The sequence below is a fragment of the Morone saxatilis genome, unplaced genomic scaffold, assembly GCF_004916995.1.
Source record: "Morone saxatilis isolate NCDOM2014 unplaced genomic scaffold, NCSU_SB_2.0 Contig0, whole genome shotgun sequence".
NCBI classification, from domain to species: domain Eukaryota; kingdom Metazoa; phylum Chordata; class Actinopteri; family Moronidae; genus Morone; species Morone saxatilis.
Window position 1 is genome coordinate 6,484,732 of NW_023339650.1, and position 19,608 is coordinate 6,504,339.

The window sequence follows — 19,608 nt, forward strand, 5'->3', positions numbered from 1 at the left end:
TGAACATGTGAATTTAAACCAACAAGACACCACGCGTATGAAACCTTCACATTTCTCCTCCATTGCCTGAGATTCAAATTAAGACTTAAGAGAACATTTCTACAAGACACTTTACTGAATAATTCTATGCATGGTGTTTTCTGATTAATGACACAATGCCTAAACTAGGCCAAAGCTCTTCATAAAGCACTACCTTCTGAATGCGTTTAATTTTAATACTAGTATAATACACTGGATATTAGATTAGATTAGACGTAGAAGATCTGGTGTTTTCATAACTTCCTTCTAAGACATACACTAAGAACAGTGAGATTTGCAAATTCCTTTTTGCTTAAGGTTTAAAAAAGGTCATATACCTCTTAAAATCACATAACACTTGACTCATTAGACTCACAATTCTTAAAGTAATTTGATATCTCTTGTGCCTTCACAAGTTAATCAAATGTTCTTCAACAGGTACTGCAAACAGAGAGCTCTAGGACAATAGTCATAATGAGACAGTCCAAAGGACCAACCATTATTTAAGAAAAAAACTTGAGAAATCATCAACAAAATAGCAAAATCCATAAGAAAATAATGAAACACTGCCCATCAGATGCTTCTTGAGACCTTCCCTGCATTATTCTTGTTTTTCTCATATCTTATCCTGTGAAAAATGTTGGTGAATTCAGGACCCGGCTCTGTATATTCACAGTGCAATAACCTTGTCCCCTTTCCCCATCCATCGCCTTGAAGAAGTGCTGAAGTGTGACAGACATTTTTCTTTCCCGTCCTCAGTAGGTGAAACCACTCAGTCGTTCCCGATGTGAGAAAAACCATGAGGCGCAGTCCTCTGGGTGCCGATACCATTCAGGAAATTCAAAAGAAACTTTGTGTAACGAAGGCACATGTGCAAAGGAAGAGAGGAGTAAAAGGGAAAGTGACGAATAGATTGTTAGGGTACACTGGAGAGGAATAGGAGGAGTGGAGGCCTTTCAAAGGAGTCCTGACAGTTGTTTGAAGGGAAAGGGTCCACGTCTTGTCCTCAGCCTTTATGCTTGACGATAGCCTTGAAGAGATTTTTTTGCTGCTTCCACTGTGTGTGTGTGTGTAAGCGTGCGTGTGTGTGAATAATAACTGGCCTCTCACCTCAGCAGCATGTGGCAGGAGTTGCAGGAGGTAATCCTTTCAAAGGTGTGCATATGAAACTCATGGAAGTTGTTGGTGGCATTCTCAGGACGAATGTTGGATCTAAACAAGACGCAGACAAACATTAGATCCATGAAAAATGTACGATATGAACTGGTGATTCTAGAGTAATCACTGAAGTACCTCTGAAATGTAATGTAATGTCTGACCAAGTAAGGTAAACCTACCAACCTCCCTTCAAACCTGGAACCAAACACCAAGAACCAGACTGTTGGTTTTACATAGGACTGTTGTCCTATTTTGCGTGTAATTTCTGCAAATTATAGTTCACTTTGATCCATTGATCAGTCATGTGACTTATAGATCACTGTAGATACTAAATATACACATGAACATTATCCTCCCCATATATAAAGGACCATAAATATAAAACATATAATATTATAACCATCTTCTTAGTATATTATTTTACTCACTGACAGGTTAAGAAGAATGATTGTATTTGCTAAAGAATATTCTGAAAAATGTTAATATTATACACATATTTATGGCGATCTACATTTCTCATCAAAAATTATGTATTCATTAAGTGCAAATATGACTTAGTAATCGAACAAAAAGATTATGTTTGGTATATTTAATATCACCAAGTTTAGGGAATAAAGCTTTGTGTAGTGGAGAAGATTTGCGTCACATGTTTTAATTTTGATGGGCTTGCTAAACGATGTGGGAAAATCAGATCCGTGTCAGCTAAATCGCAAGTGTTGGAGTGCCTTTGAATGCACCACTGAGTTTTTCAATGTAGTCTCTGTTTATGTCTCTGCATTACTACATGATGATAATGTGACTTGTGATACTAAATAAAAAAGCATTACACGACGGTCTCAATATCTGGGGTTCACAATAAAGAATATTCACAACCAGCATTTAAAGCTCCTATTAGCACATACAGGTGAACATTGACAATATTGTACTACTAATATGTACTGTTCTGTAACTACTGTAAGTGCCCCTGAACACCTCTCAAAAAAATAATGGAAGAGTTGTAAGTTGTGCAAGAAGTTGCAAATGGGCCCAAATCAATAAATGAAAATGCGTTTGTGCTTGTTGTCCATTTTGTTACAGTTTACCAGCAGCTTTGGTCTTTGATGAAACCGTCAATTTCATAGCGAAATAAAAGTTTTCACTTATAATTGCAGCCAACAAACTCTCTTCCATGGCAACAGTAACATTTCACTGATACAGTTCTTTGAAGTGGGAAGGAGAGAATTGCAAGTAGACAGACAAGGTCTGCTTGAAGTGAACACAGAAGTGTTCTTGGCCCCTTGGGATATGGATGCATGTGCGTGTGTGTGAGAGAGAGAAAGAGAAAGAGCTCAAGTTTGCCTGTAGCACAAAGGCCTGTTTATTTTAAGTTTAAGAGGTCTTCCTCTGTTTTTCACTCTTTCGGCAGCTTGATATGATGACACTGTTGCATAAGCTTTTTATTTAATATGCACAGGTGCTACTTCTCAAAAAACTAAAATAATTAGTCAAACTGAAGTGCTACAGCATCTTCTCTGGAATATAGGACAAACAGCGCTGAGATGGAAGAAACTATCAGAGAAGAGAACATCTGTGGTGTCCTCTCCTCTGTACTGGGGGTCAACCAATATATCCACTTTTTACTGAAGACTAATATTAACTAGAAATTGCATACCACTGACAAGAAAGAGGGTCCACTTTTACCATAAAAATAATCACACTGAAAGATACAGAATACATTCCTATGGCATGTTTAGAACAAAAAACAACCTTAATAAAAACCCCCTGAGCTTCCTCTTTCTTTCAGCTTGACTTTGAGAGTATGACTGGCCTCTTCCAGTTCCACATCTCATGTGTACTGATGCTTTTAAAGCTGTCCGATGCAACTTTGATTCGGTCCAAACTTGCGCTGAGAGGTAGACGCTTGAATTTTAAGGAATTTAAAACTCAGAAATAGAGTATGACTTCATTTACAGTCTTCTTCTGACTTTCAAAGTGTGCTCGCTCCCTGCTGTCTAAGCAACAGTTTGTCTTTAATTTCTCGCTTTCTGTTTGTGGATCAGTGTGTCTACCTACCCGTTGTGGCTGCTGAATTTTAGTAGTAAGTAGGAAACAGTGTGTGATTCAGAAATAAAGGCGGCACGTGAGAAAACAACTGTTCACGGATCGGCTATTGAGCGTCGCTCTGGGAACGTGATTGTCTGGCAACGGTTCTCTATTCTCGTAGCTCATTAATTCAGCCCCAAAAGCCCCTGTTTTCACACATCAAACCGCCACATCCTCTTCTTTACTTCCTGTTAAGGCCTGTTGCTTTCCTTTGGAGCTTGAAAATGTTATTTCGCAGATTTTTCTTTTCATTATTCCCTTTTTTCCCTCAGTTTGTTATTTCTATATTTTCAATGTATTTGCACCTGCTTGAGAGTGCCACTGATCTTAATTCATTTCTTGACAGTCACTGGCGGATAATGATAACTTAATCCAATAACAGGTGTCTCAGCTCAAACTAAAGTCGACAAAGGAGGACTGGGAGGATTTTGATTTGTCATAAGAACAAGAATGATCATCAGAAGGGGTTGTGCATGAGATAGTGTAAAGGATCTACTATGCCTGTGTTATTGTCATGTACTTGAATGCAGATTGGAACACATCTAAGTTTGCTGATATTGTCTATTTATTGTCTACCCCATCAGATACAATAGACAGGATGTGTTTTTTCTGATCACATATATGAGAAGATTTTAGTCTGAAATCACTCTATTGACACATCTTGAACAGATTCAGTGATATTAGTTATTGCTATTCTTGGTGTGGAGTTTGCTGTGCCATGATGGTTTCTTTGGCTTTACACTGAAAACATTTAATTTTGTGCAATAAAAAAGGGGAGGTATTGGCATTAAAGGGTTAAAGGGTTAGTCAGTTCATTGTTTTTGGCTCTTCAAGTGAAATACTACAGTTCCATTTGTCACTCTTGGCACCAGTTTGTCAGTGTAGTTGAATTTGGATCCATTTCAGGATGTAGACTGGTTGATGTAGTTTAACTGCAAAGACCTGGTGCTGGCATTACATTTAACCAATTGTGTTCTCTGAGTATAAAGTGCTAAATACCAAAAATACGACTATTTTGACAAAGCTACTCATTTATGAGCTTAAGAAACCATGATGCCCTTTTAGTGCATTTTCAGTCAGCTTCTGGTTTCATGTCTCGTGTCCCTCATAAATCATCGAGTAGCCTAACTTGAATAACAGGAAGGGCAATGTGTGTGCTTTGATCCTGCGATGCAATGCAGCTGAAGCAAGGAGACACAGGCTCTCATCACACTGTCACACATGAATGCACTCGCGCACACACACACACAGACAAAACACACTCACATGGCCATGCCAAACTGCTCCAGCCACTTCTTTTTCAGCTCTTTGGTCTTGAAGAAGAATTCAAAGCCGCTCTGGCCATGGTTATGAGTGAGGTAGAATCCGTAGGACCACTGCAACGGGAGAGAAAAAACACACACATTTGAGAAAATAAAATGACAGCGAATAAATAAATGGAGGGTTTGTGTGAAGGACAAATGGAGCAGGAGGGGGGGCAGGAGCTGAAGGAGACAGGATGCAGGGAGACAGATGGAGACAAAGAAATGCAAAATGAAAGAGGGAAGCCTCAGGGAGAGCAAACACAAAGGCTGAAAGGGTTGGAGGGTGGCACAACTGACAGACAGAGACAAAACAGAAAGGAAGAACATGAAGGAGAAGAGGAAAAGAGTGTGAGGTAGCTGTGCCACATAACTGCTGGGCATCAGACAGCATGCACAGACCCACGTAGTGAGTGGGCCTGTAATCATCTACCATTACCCACTTCAAAGGCTAAATATTTGTCTATTAGGCTCTGTGTCAACACATGCCTCTGTTTTTTGGATAGCATCACTAAACAGATGCTTGTGAGATGCACTTTTTGTGGCTCCTAGTTGTGGTTTTGAACTTATAGCACTCAGCTCTGAAGGCTAGAAACATGCCAAGCTCACAGTGCTGTCAGGGAAGCTCATCTTTTCTATTGAAAGGAAAGAGAAAAGGAAAGCAGCGCTCTACAGAGGCATTCCCAGTGGACACCAAGACTTCTGCTCAGCAAAGATATCTCAAGCTACCAATTTGTAAAGAGAAGGAGAAGGTGTTTGTCTGTCTGTCTTTCTGTCAGTTTTGGTCTTTTCTTTTTTTTTTTTTTTTGGCTTATCTTTAGCATTTAAAAGGATTGCAGGTTTAGACGGATAATGTAAAGTATTTCTTTGTTAAATTCCCTAAAATAGGATTCTCCATGAGTGAAACCCTTATTTTAGACATTAAACCTGCAACAGCTGGGTTTTTTTGTAACTTGGAGGCAGCAGAAACAAGCTGTCCAACACAATTCTGACATATACCTTTTATGTAGATATGGCTCCTTAACTTGTTAGCATACAGCTGCCTGTCTACACATCCAGCAGACATAGAACAGCATTTGTGAGCATTTTCTTTGCTGGAAACAACCACTACTTATACAATGTGAAGTATAGTTGCAGGCTGGAAAACAAAACAATGAGCTGAAAGATGCTAAAATGCTTCATGCAGTGAGTGGAACTCGGTACGTCACTATGTGTGACACCTAAACAATTACAAATATTGATTATAGCAGATCTAACAGTTGAAATGCATGTGAAACTTTCATTTTATCACTTCTTGCATTAAATCATCAGTTTTAGCATGAAAAATGGCTTAATTCCAATGGTTGCACAAATGTTTTCTACTACTGTGTATATCACTTTAGAAATGATTAGACTTTAAGGTTATCTGACTCTACCTCCAGATGTCACATGCAAATGTGATTATTTTGCTTCTGTGATGAAGGTTCTTATTACTGCTTCCCTCAGACAGCCACTGTCATCGTCGGCATTTACATAACAAATTTGTCATCGAACAAACTGCATCATATCCATCATTTTAGAGGTGAATGACACTGAGGTAGCTGAAACTTTCATAAAAAACAACAACTATATAAACCCATATGGGTCTAAGCCTACTAATGTCTGCTATTTACAACATCATTATTGCCCAAATCATTGTTTCCTGGCTCGCCTTAGATATCATTCCTCATTATGATTGGCAATATTTTTCACCATTTGGCACTTAGTATTCACTGTGTGTACGTATGTGTGGTTTGTGTGTGTGTGTGTGTGTGTTGTGTGTGTGTGTGTGTGTGTGTGTGTGTGTGTGTGTGTGTGTGTGTGTATGCTGTCAGGCCCAAAGCGAGGTTTAATGATAACACCATCTGGGAGGAGGCAGACTGTTCTAGACTGACACTGTTTAAGTATTACGCTGGTAAATGAACAAGACAGTGTAAAACATGTGCTGGAACAAGCATACACCAAATTATTTAAGACTCTTTTCTGTTGATTATTTTGTTGTCTGTGTTACGAGCTAGAACATTTTTCGCATGCAGTTCACTTTAGCAGCACACTAGGGGACTCGGAGCACAAACGGCATCAGCGGGGTGTGGAGATTGGTACAGGTGTTTATAAAATACTGTCAAGAAGCGACTTAACTTGATTTTTACTCAATTTTATGAACCTGCGTTTATCTGATAAATTGTTATTGCTGCTCATTATGTTGAAGTAGCGCTGTTAATTGGTTTGTCAGGAGTCCAACATGGTTTCTGAGTGTTGCTGACTCAGTCATAAAGAGGCAATAATGGACTCAACAGTGCAAGACTTCCCTCCATTATAGCTGATTGGTGGTTATATGAGATGCTTGCTTTGTTCTTTTTATTTTACAGAATGTTAAGAAGTACATGCTGCTATTATTTTTGCACTGTATATTACAGCAACAGAGAAAACGTGAAAGTAGAAAGCAGAATATGCTCACTATATTGTTCTACCCCTATTAGGAAGAACATGGCATACAGCCTCGGGTGAAATTAAATGTCATCAAAAGCTGTTTTACAGTAGCTATTATAAAATCACTGTAAATCACAGCTTAAAGTGGGTTATTGCTTTTTGAAAATGGTGATAACACACCATAAAATTAAAAGCTAAATGCTCAAGACATTTTTTCTCTTTCAGACTGAGAATTGAATCAGTGTGGATTCAAAATGACGCCACCAATCAGACCCGAGGAAATAAAGCTTCCTTATTAAGCAAAAACAATAAAATTAGACGTGTGAGTCACGCTTTCCTCTGAGCTGTGACATATCTGGACTAAGAAGTGTTAACTGTATAGAAATAAACTAATTGGCTTCCGGAATTACTTGGGAATTTTTTCATGGATTAAAATTCAAAGCCCTTGTTTTCATTGTTGAATGGTCTCATTTTAGTGTGAAGCACAATAAAGAAGAAAAACATGCTTCGATATTTTTTTGCAAATATGACCAATAAATGTGGTGTGCAAGCCTGGCAGAAAGAAGCTACCTGCTACATTTCTTTCTGACTGATTTAATTGAGGCTAATTCTTTCTGCATGTCTGATGCAAATCATCACTGTGTCCTCACCAAAAGTGGAAGTGGGTTACCGAAAGAGAAATGTTCACAAAGAGAGAGTGTTGCTGCCAAAAAACAGAAAAGAAAAAAATCTGAAATGACTGAAGGACGTGCCAATATCTTTTCCAAGGTGATGGCCAGATCTGAAACTTGAAAAACATGTATCTGCCAAAGTACATGCCAAGGAGGAAGAAATCACTTGGGAGACCTACTCATGTGCAGTCTGGGGGGGATCAAACCTGGCCATGTTGTACAATACAATACAATACAACAGTTCCACCACCCAAAGTTGTGAATTTTTTTTCTTTTTCTGATTGAATACTGTAGTGTTATTTATTTCTCTGATGTCGTACATCTGTAAAATTCAGTGATACAGCTGTGAAAATCTTTTAAGACTATCCCAAATGTGTGATTCCTGTCTGATTCTGCCTGTTTTTACAGCTCATGGTGTACAGGCAGGTGTTCCAAACACTGCTGCCAGTCACTCATACATTTCTTACAGTGGACATTTACACAGGTTTGATAAATAACATTAATTAATAGTGGCTTCAGAAACAGTTAAATATAATGCAGCCATGTCTATGAAGATGCCCAGAAAACAGAGCCATCATTAATGCTGCCAGTTGCCCTGGTGCTTTAAAGTCAAAATGTCTGCCGTAAAAAAAAAATTCTGTTGACAGCCTCATGGTGATTGCTGTCGCCACTAAAATCATTTTTCTCCAAATATCTATTCTTGTCAAGAAGGAAAAAATGGCCAGAGTCAGCATAGGATGCTACAGTGCAATAAAACAACAGGGCTGAGTCTCAATAGAAACCATATCCGTGTGTGTGTGCAGACCTTTCGGTTCTCCTTGTCCGACGTGGGGTTGTTGGTGATCTTGAAGAGTTGCAGGTCGATCACCTCTCTCATCTCGTAGTTGTCCCCTCGACGCTTACATATGATCACCGCCGCATCGAACACAAAGATGTGCCTGTGGTTTAAAGAGTAAATCAACCTTGATGCACGAGTTGATATTTTCCTGTTCATCTGTCCACTGTATTCTCTGTAACTTCAAGCTGAAATATGCACTATTCCTGAAATAATAAAAGTAATACATATGATTTATTATATATTATCAGCCCTAAGTGTGGTCATAACTAAATACCTTCTTACCTGAAACTTAAGTTTAAACAAAGTTTGGGACCTGTGTTTGAGCATATTCTGTGTGTGTCTGCCTCTCCAGTCGCTGTGATAGCCCTACAGATATGGATGACCTCAAACTGAAACTATAACTACCTGTTGTTTTAAGACAGTAGACAGCTAATCACGGTAGGTGACAAGTGTACAGAAGAAGGGTAGGACTAACCCTAACTGCATACTGTGGCTTTAAAAAAAGATGGAATTGTACCGGACACACAAATGTGTTTGTAGAAGTAGTTTATTGTACAGGTGAGAGAAAAAATAAGCTACAAAACGTATTACTGGCTAGGATCCTTCAGGACATTCGCATTGGCTGAATGCCAAAAATGTGACATGCACCATGTATTTATTGATTGTGGTGTCATTCACCAGCAATTACTGGTCACTTGATTTTGTTCTTAACTTACAAGGCACGCAGGTTGAGTTTCTAGCAGCACTTTGGCTTAAAGCAATATAAACTCTGGCAGTTTTCCAACCACTGTACCTGACTCTAGTTAAGCTGCAATCAGTCAATCAGTGTTTGAGCCAACCGCCGCGTCAACCTGACATCTCACCTGTCTTGTTTAGCCCGTTTGTCCACAGAGGCCACCCGTACCTCCCCGTCACCTTTGGGTCTCCCGTAGTTACTCAGAGGCTGGTTCTAAGGAAAAAGAAAGAAAGGTGACAGGAATAAAACATTTACAAAGTACCATGAGGTTAAGATCAGTTATTTGGAAGAAACAGGTGGCTTACCAGGTTTTCGATGGATCTCTGATACTGATCTATTTCTCGCAACGTCTCATTATCCCTCTTGACTTCATTAACATACTGAGCCAAGTCCTGCAGACAAATCAGAAAACAATAAAGCATCTCTTTTGAATTTAGCTTCATTCAGACTAAACATTTTAATAGCTAGTACAGTGTAGCACCTCAGCAATTCGCACTTTCTGAGGTCTCCCTTTTTCCTTTTATGTGCTACGTATTTTCTTTTTTCTTCAAAAGTAACCATTGTTGATGTGGGCTTGTAAACTCCAATGAGAGACTGTATGCGATCCTCGGCTTTACAAATAAACTTGACTTGACTAGGGACAGGACTCTCAGCTTTCAATTGGACAGCCCTTGAGTGTTACAAAATAAGCAGGAGTTATAAATGATGCATTCAGTGGAAGACTCATTTATTTATGTGTAGTCAAAAGTTGTGCAATGACTTGCAATGAAGTGTAATATTTCTTTTCAGACATGAACGTGGTAGCTTGTGAGCCCACACAAGCGTTCATAGCAGGCTGAGACATGGTTAATGATAAACAATGCCTAAATGAAGGAAGTACCTTGGTATTAAGTTAACCAACAATCCACAAAACAATAATGCATCCATTTAATGGCCCTAAAAAACAATTTTCTCAATTAACTTCTTACTATATTTGATGGGGTCCTATAAATGATTTGAATGTTTGGATATATGAAATGAAATCTGACGTCATCAAGGCAATCCTAAGTAATTAATACCATGGTGAATGTGGGCCAAAATAATACTGGTAACCATATTCAGCATTGTTCACTTTCAACCAGACTTCATTGAATTATGATGTGTAATATATTGCAAGGACTCATTGCTGTAATGCCAGTCTTCCGTCCTTTTTGGAAAGAATTCAGACACTGGCAACTGTTTTTGTTATTTTACTTGAGAGATTTCTATATCTCTATATTTTTTTCTATATATACCTGTGTTGCTCTCGTTGTGGGGTTGTTTGCTGAGTTGACAGTCCACTGTCAATCAAATTTGATGAAACCAAACCCACACAGTCCTAATGAAGAAAATTTGCTGTTTTTTTTTTCTTTTCTTTTTTTTCTGTTGAGCCAATCAATAATAACAAAGGTGTTTTTTTATATATGTAACATTAGAGAAAAATACTTTGGACATGAAACCAAGAGTGGCTGTGAATATGTTTGTGTATTTAGCTTGGGATGGACCTGCCACTCGGTGCATGCTGGGATTAGAGTGTGCGGAAAAATAAACTGGATAAACCGATGATGTACCTTCATGGCATCCAATGCCATCCGCAAATTGGTCTTCTCCGCGGCATCATGAGTGTGTTTCACCAACTCCTATTGGACAGAAATAAACCACACACACAAAAGAGGTGTAAGCAAGTGTCCTAGGATAATACCTCTTTCAGAAAATTACAGTGAGCCTAGGCTCATGAAAGAAATATTTAATGTTATATTCATGAATATTGTTATCCAGTTGCACTACATACACTAAGGCCACATCCTACACATGAGAACACAATGCTTTCACTCTTGATAGGAAATGAAAAAGGTTACTGCTATATAAAATCCTGCCTTGAAATAAATCAGATGTGTGTGTGTATGTGTGTGTGTGTGTGTGCACTCATGTATTGCAGGCTTATGTGTGTGCACGTGTGTATCTAAAATTGCTTGCCTCTGCCTGGCTGCAGCGTAAACAAGACATCTAGACCTCAGCAGTGGAGGATAAGGAAGGATGCCATGCATGTCCTTCATACAGGCCCATACAAACTGTGTCCACACACACACACACACACTGAGCCGCTAAGGGAGATATATATGTCTGCTTGGCACTGCTCAAATCCCTGGTGTCAGTCAAGCTCAACCTGGGCATTATTATCAGTAGCAAGACGGCAGAGTCCTATTTATCAAGCCCTGCTCCCACCTCCACACCTCCAGAGATACAGAGGAAGGGAGTGGTCACATTGATAGCCAGGACCATACATGATGGACTCATTGAAGGAATCGTGTCGTGATGTGTTCAGGGGAGGAAGAGAAATGACGAGCGGAGGCAGTGAGGAAGAAAGAGAGAAAGATTAATGACAAAAAAAGAGAGAAAGAAAGAAACGGCAAGAGAGAGGAACTCGGGGAACGAGGGGAAGTGACAAGACATTAGTTGTACAGATTCTGGCTGTCGCCATGTGGGAAAGTAACTCAGTGGATGCTTTATTCAGTGCAGCCTGCTATTACCCGGCTGTTCCACAGGGATCTCGGTCCATGTTGACACAACGCAATCACTTTGTTCCTACAGGTTTTCTTCTCTTTTGGTTGGCCATTTGTGTTGCACGTAAACAGGAGGAGGGTGAGGGGTTTCAGAGAGCCTATTCTGGGGCTTTTTATTAAAAACGCTTGTGGAATCAGCTCATTTCTGAAGGTAACAAGTAAAAGCTGAGAAACTATATATGAACACTTTAATGTGAAAGAATACAAAATGCATGTCCTCTACTATGTATTATTGGTCTGACAAATTGTTCTGGATTCATTGAAGAGTGCAGACAACACGTGTGTCAGTCATTAGTGAAGGAAATGAACCCTCTGATACTCATATTAAATGCACTGAATCCCTGTAATCTAGAATGAATACTGCAAATTATGTGCCTCACAAATAGGTATATGGCTACAGTATGGAAGCAACTGAATAGCTAATTGTACATCTTTTCACCAGAAAAAAAGCTGCTGCTTCTCTTTTCATTAATGTACTGTACATCAGCAAACCCACATGTGCATTAAACACAGAACACCTTCAACCTTGCTGACTTACCCTGTGGGAGAATTGTATATAGTGTGTGTAGACTAAAAGGACATGCTCGCACACATACTGATACACACACATATACGTATTGTTTACTCCTAAAGTAAGCATATTTGTTCTATTTAAAAATCATTTACATCTACCGTCAGTGACATGTCGATAACTTCTCACTGACTTTGTCCTGGGTTTCCACACCCTCACTCTCCACAAACCACTTCAAAAATACTTCACCTCTCTGCCTGTCTCTCTTTAGTTGTTTGTCTTGCTCTGTCTGCTTCTTTCTCTTTCAGTTCAATCAATCTATTTTCTCTCTCTTGATTGTCTCGATCAGATGACAATTATGTGCAGGTCATTTCAGACTGAGCGTCATAAAGAGGCTACAGAAATAGACGACAGGAGCCTGAAGGACGACGGCAGAGGAGGAGAAGGAAACATGACCAACAGCACCACCTAGTGACAGCGAGCCCTCTCTCTCATAAAGAGAGTCAAATCCTCACAGATGGGCCTCTGTCACTCTGACAGACAGTCATTATAAAGTCAGTGAAGACTTTTAACTTGAAGTTTCTGTCCTCTGATCGCTTACAATGACAGTGAAGGACATTATATACAGCTGTTAAGAGTTGTGATGAAAATATATGGTGATAGAAAAGTATTAGAAAAGTAGTCCTGAGATCCTCTACTTAAGATTCCATTATAAGTAAAAAAAAAAAACAACAACCCTGCTTTCAAAGTTTTACTTAAGTGAAGAGGAAATAAGAATTAACAGCAAAATATACTTAAAGTATCAGAAGTAAAAGTACTCATTATGCTTAATCACCCATTTCAAAGCATTGTATTACTATACATATATAATGCAGTAAGTAACTAATAACTAAAGCTGTCCAATTTATGTAGTGGAGTAAAAAGTAAAATATTTTCAATCTAGCGAAAATAAAAGCACCTCCAAATTTGTATTAATTTGTATTAAATGAAGCATCACTGCAACGTTGTGCATAATTAGTTGTGGAAGACAAATAATACCATGCATACATGTCTAGCAAAGTAGGTAATTCTTTAATTTTCTAATGTTATTGGACATAAGTGATTGCCATATGCTAATATTTCTGTTTTCACCAAGAACATGCAGCAAAACCAGGAGATGACGTTGGCACATCTGTATTAATCTGATGCCAATGTTAATTTTGGTTAATCTTTGCAGACTATGTATTAATTTTAGTTTTTGTACAGCAGCCTTTAAACTGTCCTTACCCCACAAACACACACAACTACAAGTTTGACTTATTATTTTGTCAATTTAACAAAGTATAACGCTGACAGAAACCTAAAATACAACAGACACACACACACAAATCTTCAGTGATAATAACTAAAACTATTACTACGTAACAGTTCAAGTTTGAAAATATATTGTTTTACTTTTTATACAGATGACAAAAATGAAAGACATAATCCTATTATACCAGCCTATTTAGAAGTAAAGTGCCTCTTCCCACTGAAAGTCTTCACATGCCATTGTAAATCTCTGGAAATAGTTATAATTCAAAGTTTTAAAAAATTCTTTCATAACAATGTCATGGTCTATAAACAAAGCCCCACATCAGCACTTTCAACAGTTTTCCTCAATTTCTTCCTGAACGATATGTACATAAAGTTATGTTGCTATAAATAAAACATGCCCTGTGTGTGTTTACAGATGAAAAGACAGACTCCAGAGAAACAAATCCATACCTATCTGAGTTACCTGCTTTTCCAACATTCGCAGTACGAATTGGAAGGCTATTGTTTTACACTATGAAGACATGCTGACTTTATCACTACAGTAGAACAGAAACAGAAGATAGATTGGAGGACTGTACCTGCAGGAGGAGGTGATACTTCAGGACTCGTTGCATAGGAACCACGAGCAGATCCCTCAGTGTGAACTTGCCGTAGTTGGCTCTCTTTGAACATTCCTGTGAGAAGACAACAAAGAAAGTCAATCAGTAGATTATCCTCTAAATTATATATGTAGATTCTACAATGAAAACCAGATGGTGACAGTGCAGTGTTTATCAAAGATTTTGAGAGGAGCCCAATCAAAAAAGAGCTTGGTTTAACTTTTTAAGAGTCTCAAGCAACAAGCGATTAGAGCTTAATAGAAAACTTTACAATCATTTATGCTGTCAGTCAAGGTATCATCACCTGCAATGCCTAAGGTACACACTTGAGGGCATTCTCTGACCATTCAGAGATGTTGAAGAATGTAAAGTTGTCACTGTGGCTCCAACCAATCATTTACCGACACTAAAAAGGTTTTACCTCCAGCTTCATGCGTACGTCCTCTCTTTCTTTGCAGATGTAATCCAGAGTAGCGATGGCTGTTTCCACATGGCTGCAATACTTCCCATAGATCAACAACCTGGGACATGAAGACACAGCAAGAGCATTGGAGAGGAAGCAGTGTCTTTTGGACTGTGTAAGACTGTGAAGGCCTTTTTAATGAGTTAGGTGTAAAACCTAAGTAATACTTAAATAAAGAAACAGAGCTGACTGACACATTATTCCTTATTCCATCATTTCTTGTAGTCACCGAACCTATTGTAAGAGGTTACAAAGTCCACAGTGTACCTCTCTTTGTAAGTGATGAAGATCTGGTAAAGGTTCTGGGCACTTCTGTGGAGAACTGAGTCTTGGATTTCCACCAGTAAACATTTGTGAACTTTAACCAGATCCTGAAACACAGCAAAGCACAGCAAAGATCCTTTAATGCATTTAGGGCTGCAACCAATGATTATTTTCATTATCAGTTAATCTGTGGATTATTTTTGGTTTTCTGTTTTCCCAGGTGGAAAAAAATATTTTTTTGAACTGTAAATTTTACCTGTTTTCAAAGTTGAAAAAAAAAAAACTTGAACTTGGTTTATGACAAATTACTTGACATTCCCATCAGCCTTGGTTGTACTTTGTGTTTAGCGCTAATTAGCACTGCTTTAGCATTAGCTCAAAGCAAGTGTCTAAAAGTAGAGCCTCACAGAGCCGCTAGTATGGCTAAAGACTCTCTCACTCTTGCTACTAATTTCAGTGTATTTTTATACACATTTAATACTAAATGAACAGCTGTTTTTCAAATAAAACACCTGTGCTTTTCCTACTGTGACATGAAATGAAATGTCTTGAGTGAAAAGTGCCCTCCAGTAAAGAATTTTGTGACCCCGAGTTGACCACCCAGTTGGATTATTGCACTGTAAAGTGTAAAAGTAAAGACAATGACTTACCGGGACATTCACAAACATCTTTTCCATCTCGGCCATGGATAAAAACATGTTGAGGGGGGTCATAAAGTGCTGCAGCGGAGAGAGAGAAAGCAAGAGAATGAAGCTCGTCCCCTCTAGAGTAAGAGTGGGAAAGTCATTTTGTGAGAAGCTATTATATTATGGGGCCAAGTTGCAAAGAGCTGTAGTCAGCAAAAACAAGGAGGACTGTCTGGGTCACGACAATAATCTCATTTTCAGAGTTTGCAATTTAATGATTTCCTCTCAGAAAACTCCCGCCGCATAGTCACCTCTACATCTCAAAGGAGCAGGCGAGCGAAAACTAAACTCCACCATCCACTTCATATCGAAAGTCATCTACTGAGATACTCCGCTGGGAAATCTGGCAAGGTCTTTTTCCAGACGTGAACGTACACAAGAGGGAGAAGACAAGTAGCTGTGGCTGGGGGGTAAGAGACGGCTGGCCTCCCACAGTCCAGCAAAAGTGCAGGGTAAGGTGGAAAACATCCACCACAAAAGGGCTTTTCTCATAGTTTTGGCCTTTTAGAGCAGTTTGTGTCAAGCAGTGTTGGGATTATTCATTACCCACTACTAATTTCAAAAATAAAAAACATATTCTTTCACTCATTTCTCTCTGGGAGTACACATTTGTTACAAAACTCATTATTTTTTTCCATTATACCCCAAAAACAGGTAATTACAGTCAGTCAGCTTCTCATATTGCAAGTGATAAGGAGGGCAAATTGATTTCTAGTGCTCTTGTCATCCTTTTACAGCATGAAACCAGTGGAGTGGGACTATTTCACCCTAACAAAGTTAACTTTGCTTTCATGCTTTACCAATGCAGTTGAATTTGGGCTTACATCAATTTAGAGACTTTTCAGTTTATGTCATTGTTAATTTGTATTATTTCTGATACTGATATTGGCAATGTACTGATTGTCACTCAAACTAACTCTGTCCTCAGTTTAGATATATTTGGGTCTGTCTGAGCGGGGAAAACAAATATGAATACATTTTTTCTTTATTAGAATAGTTTTCACTTGTTCCTTGGAGGTTTTTTTTTACCAATTCAATCAATTTACTGCAGTTTGAAAACTACAGAGGACCTACGTGCTCTATCTAGTTCAATCATCTCAAGGCTGATGATCTAGGCCAGTGTTTCTCTCAGTGGGAAGGAGATGAATCTGAGGGGGTGTGTGTTTATTAATGTGACAGGAAAGAGGAAAATATTGTTCTGCTACTCTAATTTAGATTTTTTTGCCTTTTCTTCCATGCAAGATACTGAATAGCTCCTTCAGGCCGTAAACATTTATTGAAATTAAATAATCTGAAAAGTTTAGAGGAGAAAATTACTTTAGTTGAACTTCTCAAAACTAATAAAAAATACTCAGCCTATGAAGAGGAGCCGCATGCAGACACTGCTTTACTAGGTTGGGAAACACTAACCAGCATCATTTGTAAGATTGAACAAACAAACCCCACACTTGGCTTTACACGTGACTTTTAAAAAAAAAACTAAAAATCTAAACTCTTGTACTTGTGCATGTTTCCATGTGACACCAGTAGATAACAGCACAAAGACGACTGCATACATTGTGTATAGTATAGAAGAACACAGCAAAATGTCCAGCACAAAACATTGTATTTTTAACCACAATGTCATTATAAAGTAATATGATTGTGTCCTTGACAATGAGAAGTTACTTAACAAGTCAGTACCTTCTCTATAGACTCCAGGGTCTCAGTGTATTTCTCTTCTGTCTGCTTGATTTCTGTTAAACAGCAGCTCCTGATGTCAGTCTCTGCCTGTTTCTGGAACGCCTACACACACACACACACACACACACAGAGGACTGTTACTATGTGTCAGCGCTGTGGGCTGACAAACTGTTGAGTCTTTGAGCAGATGTAGTCTGTACAACCCTTTGAGCAAGGTCAGAGATTCTCACATGCTAGCTAGACTGTCTGCCAATTATGATAGAGTGTAAGGTATCATCACTTTGTATTGAACAAATTATTTTTTATAGGTGACTACAAATACAATTAACTTCATAAATCCCTAAGTTACAACATTCTGTGCACATTTCAATAGTGCACGGAATGGAGAAATAATATCAATTTGGACCAAAAACAGATAAAATATCAAAAGGGGATTTACAGTGTATGTGAAATAAACATTAAAACTGAAATTTACAAGTGTAAGCCTAAATCAAATTATATGCTTAATCTGAACTGTAAAACAGACAAATTATTTTCTAAGGCGCACAGACTCACACACCTTGAATATCAATGTTGATACTGCTTTCTTCATTTCTGTTCACTTCCACTAAAATAGTTAAACTTCACCAAGTTTGTACCTTAAAGCTCCATTAAGCGGCAGTAAGAAAGAGTTTTCTGGACTTTAATGCCAAGATAAAGCTTTTATGCCAAATATAAAGCTACAGCCAGCACAAAGACAAGACAGGAAAAGCTCGTCTGACTCTGTTAAAAGGTATCTGCTACTATAGAGGTTCTCAAACTGTTGGGGCATAGAGCCACAGCAGGGGGTGTGTGGATGTCTCGGGGGAAAATATGAAGTGAAACTAGGTTAAAGGAATGGGATTTATGTAAATAAAGAAACAAGAGTTTGCTAATGCTATTGTGCTGACCTTGATTTCACTTTTTTAGTAGTTGCTTCCCCTTTCATTCTTAATGATGGACAAAAACTAAAGAGTAAAAACAACAAGTTGCAGTTTTATGGGGTTTTACCTCCACTTGTTGCCTGCAAATTCACAGGGATGACATGACTCCAGGAAGTCACTGCACCCGGCCAGGAAATAGTCCTGCATAACCCCCCGTAAAACCACTGTCACTTTTACACTTCAGTTTTTGAACACTAGTAAACTAACAAGACAACTGTATTGTGTTAATTGGTGAGTTTTGGAGGCGCTGGTAGGCAGATCTCTTCTTACAGTCATAGTAGCTTCCAGCCTTTATGCTAGGCTAAGCTAATCAGCTGCAAGATTCATATTTTGTTAACATACATGAGAGTGGTATCAATCTTCTCACCCGTACTAATGAGGCCTAGTAAAGATGTGAGTGTAGTTAAAGAGAGCTGGACTGACCGGAGGAGGAATGGCTTCTGTCTTCATCAGGTCCTCATAGATTTCTCCTCCATCTTCATCATCATACACGCAGTCATACAGGTCCTCCTCATCCTCCACTCCCTTCTCACTGCAGGACACATGACAGAATATGGTACTGACATTACATTACATCACACTGCTGTTTGATCCGTTTTTCTGTGAGTGGGTAATGGTTTTCACTCCTCATGACAACCACATGAAAGGGTCACACAAAAACACACACCATTCTGGTTTTACAGAAGTGGAATTAAATAGTATACTACAAATCTTGTTAGTCAGGCACAGAACTTAATCCATGGCTGTGAAAGTGGCTCAGAAACACTCACACGCACACACACACACACACACAGGCGAAGACTTTTATGTGTGACGCCACAGGCCTGTTCTGACTGCTCACATCTGAGCCAATTACTGTACCTTAGCAACTGGGCTAACATGACATGGCTCAGTGCTTGTGTGTGTGTTCTTGTCCTTTTTATATATGTACCTTAGAACCAAATGTCCTCAAGAGGAAAGAAACACGAGGAAGAAACTGTCAAAGAGATACTTCTACACACTGTATGTAAAGGACTAAGACTTGTACGTGTGCAGGTATATTATATTGAAGAATAGAGGGTGAGGTGAGGGGTGAGGGAAGCTGGGACTTGGTAGGCATGGGGGAAAATGGACCCCAGCACACAAGCCTGACAAGATGCATCTGAACCACAACCAGTAACATTAAAACTTAAAGGTTTTGATAGACTGGCCAAGATATAACTGATAATAGAAAATACTGTCAAATGATCCATATGTTTATTTATGTATTAAGACAGCATAATCATATGTAGATTTCAATTAAATTCTATTAAATTCAATTTTATTTGTAT

At 38.7% G+C, this 19,608-nt stretch overlaps 1 protein-coding gene across 1 annotated transcript in view; it reads right to left on the bottom strand.

Moving 5' to 3' along the window:
* The window catches only part of LOC118321941 (guanine nucleotide exchange factor VAV3), a gene marked incomplete in the record, with an annotated part of 89,966 nt that overhangs the window by 29,549 nt on the left and 40,809 nt on the right, over nucleotides 1-19,608 (bottom strand). Inside the window, 12 exon segments of the mRNA XM_035653517.1 lie at nucleotides 1,129-1,230; nucleotides 4,525-4,634; nucleotides 8,484-8,616; nucleotides 9,380-9,465; nucleotides 9,558-9,644; nucleotides 10,842-10,910; nucleotides 14,220-14,315; nucleotides 14,662-14,761; nucleotides 14,971-15,074; nucleotides 15,618-15,686; nucleotides 17,337-17,438; nucleotides 18,722-18,830. Coding sequence (XP_035509410.1) covers nucleotides 1,129-1,230; nucleotides 4,525-4,634; nucleotides 8,484-8,616; nucleotides 9,380-9,465; nucleotides 9,558-9,644; nucleotides 10,842-10,910; nucleotides 14,220-14,315; nucleotides 14,662-14,761; nucleotides 14,971-15,074; nucleotides 15,618-15,686; nucleotides 17,337-17,438; nucleotides 18,722-18,830 — 1,167 coding nt within the window.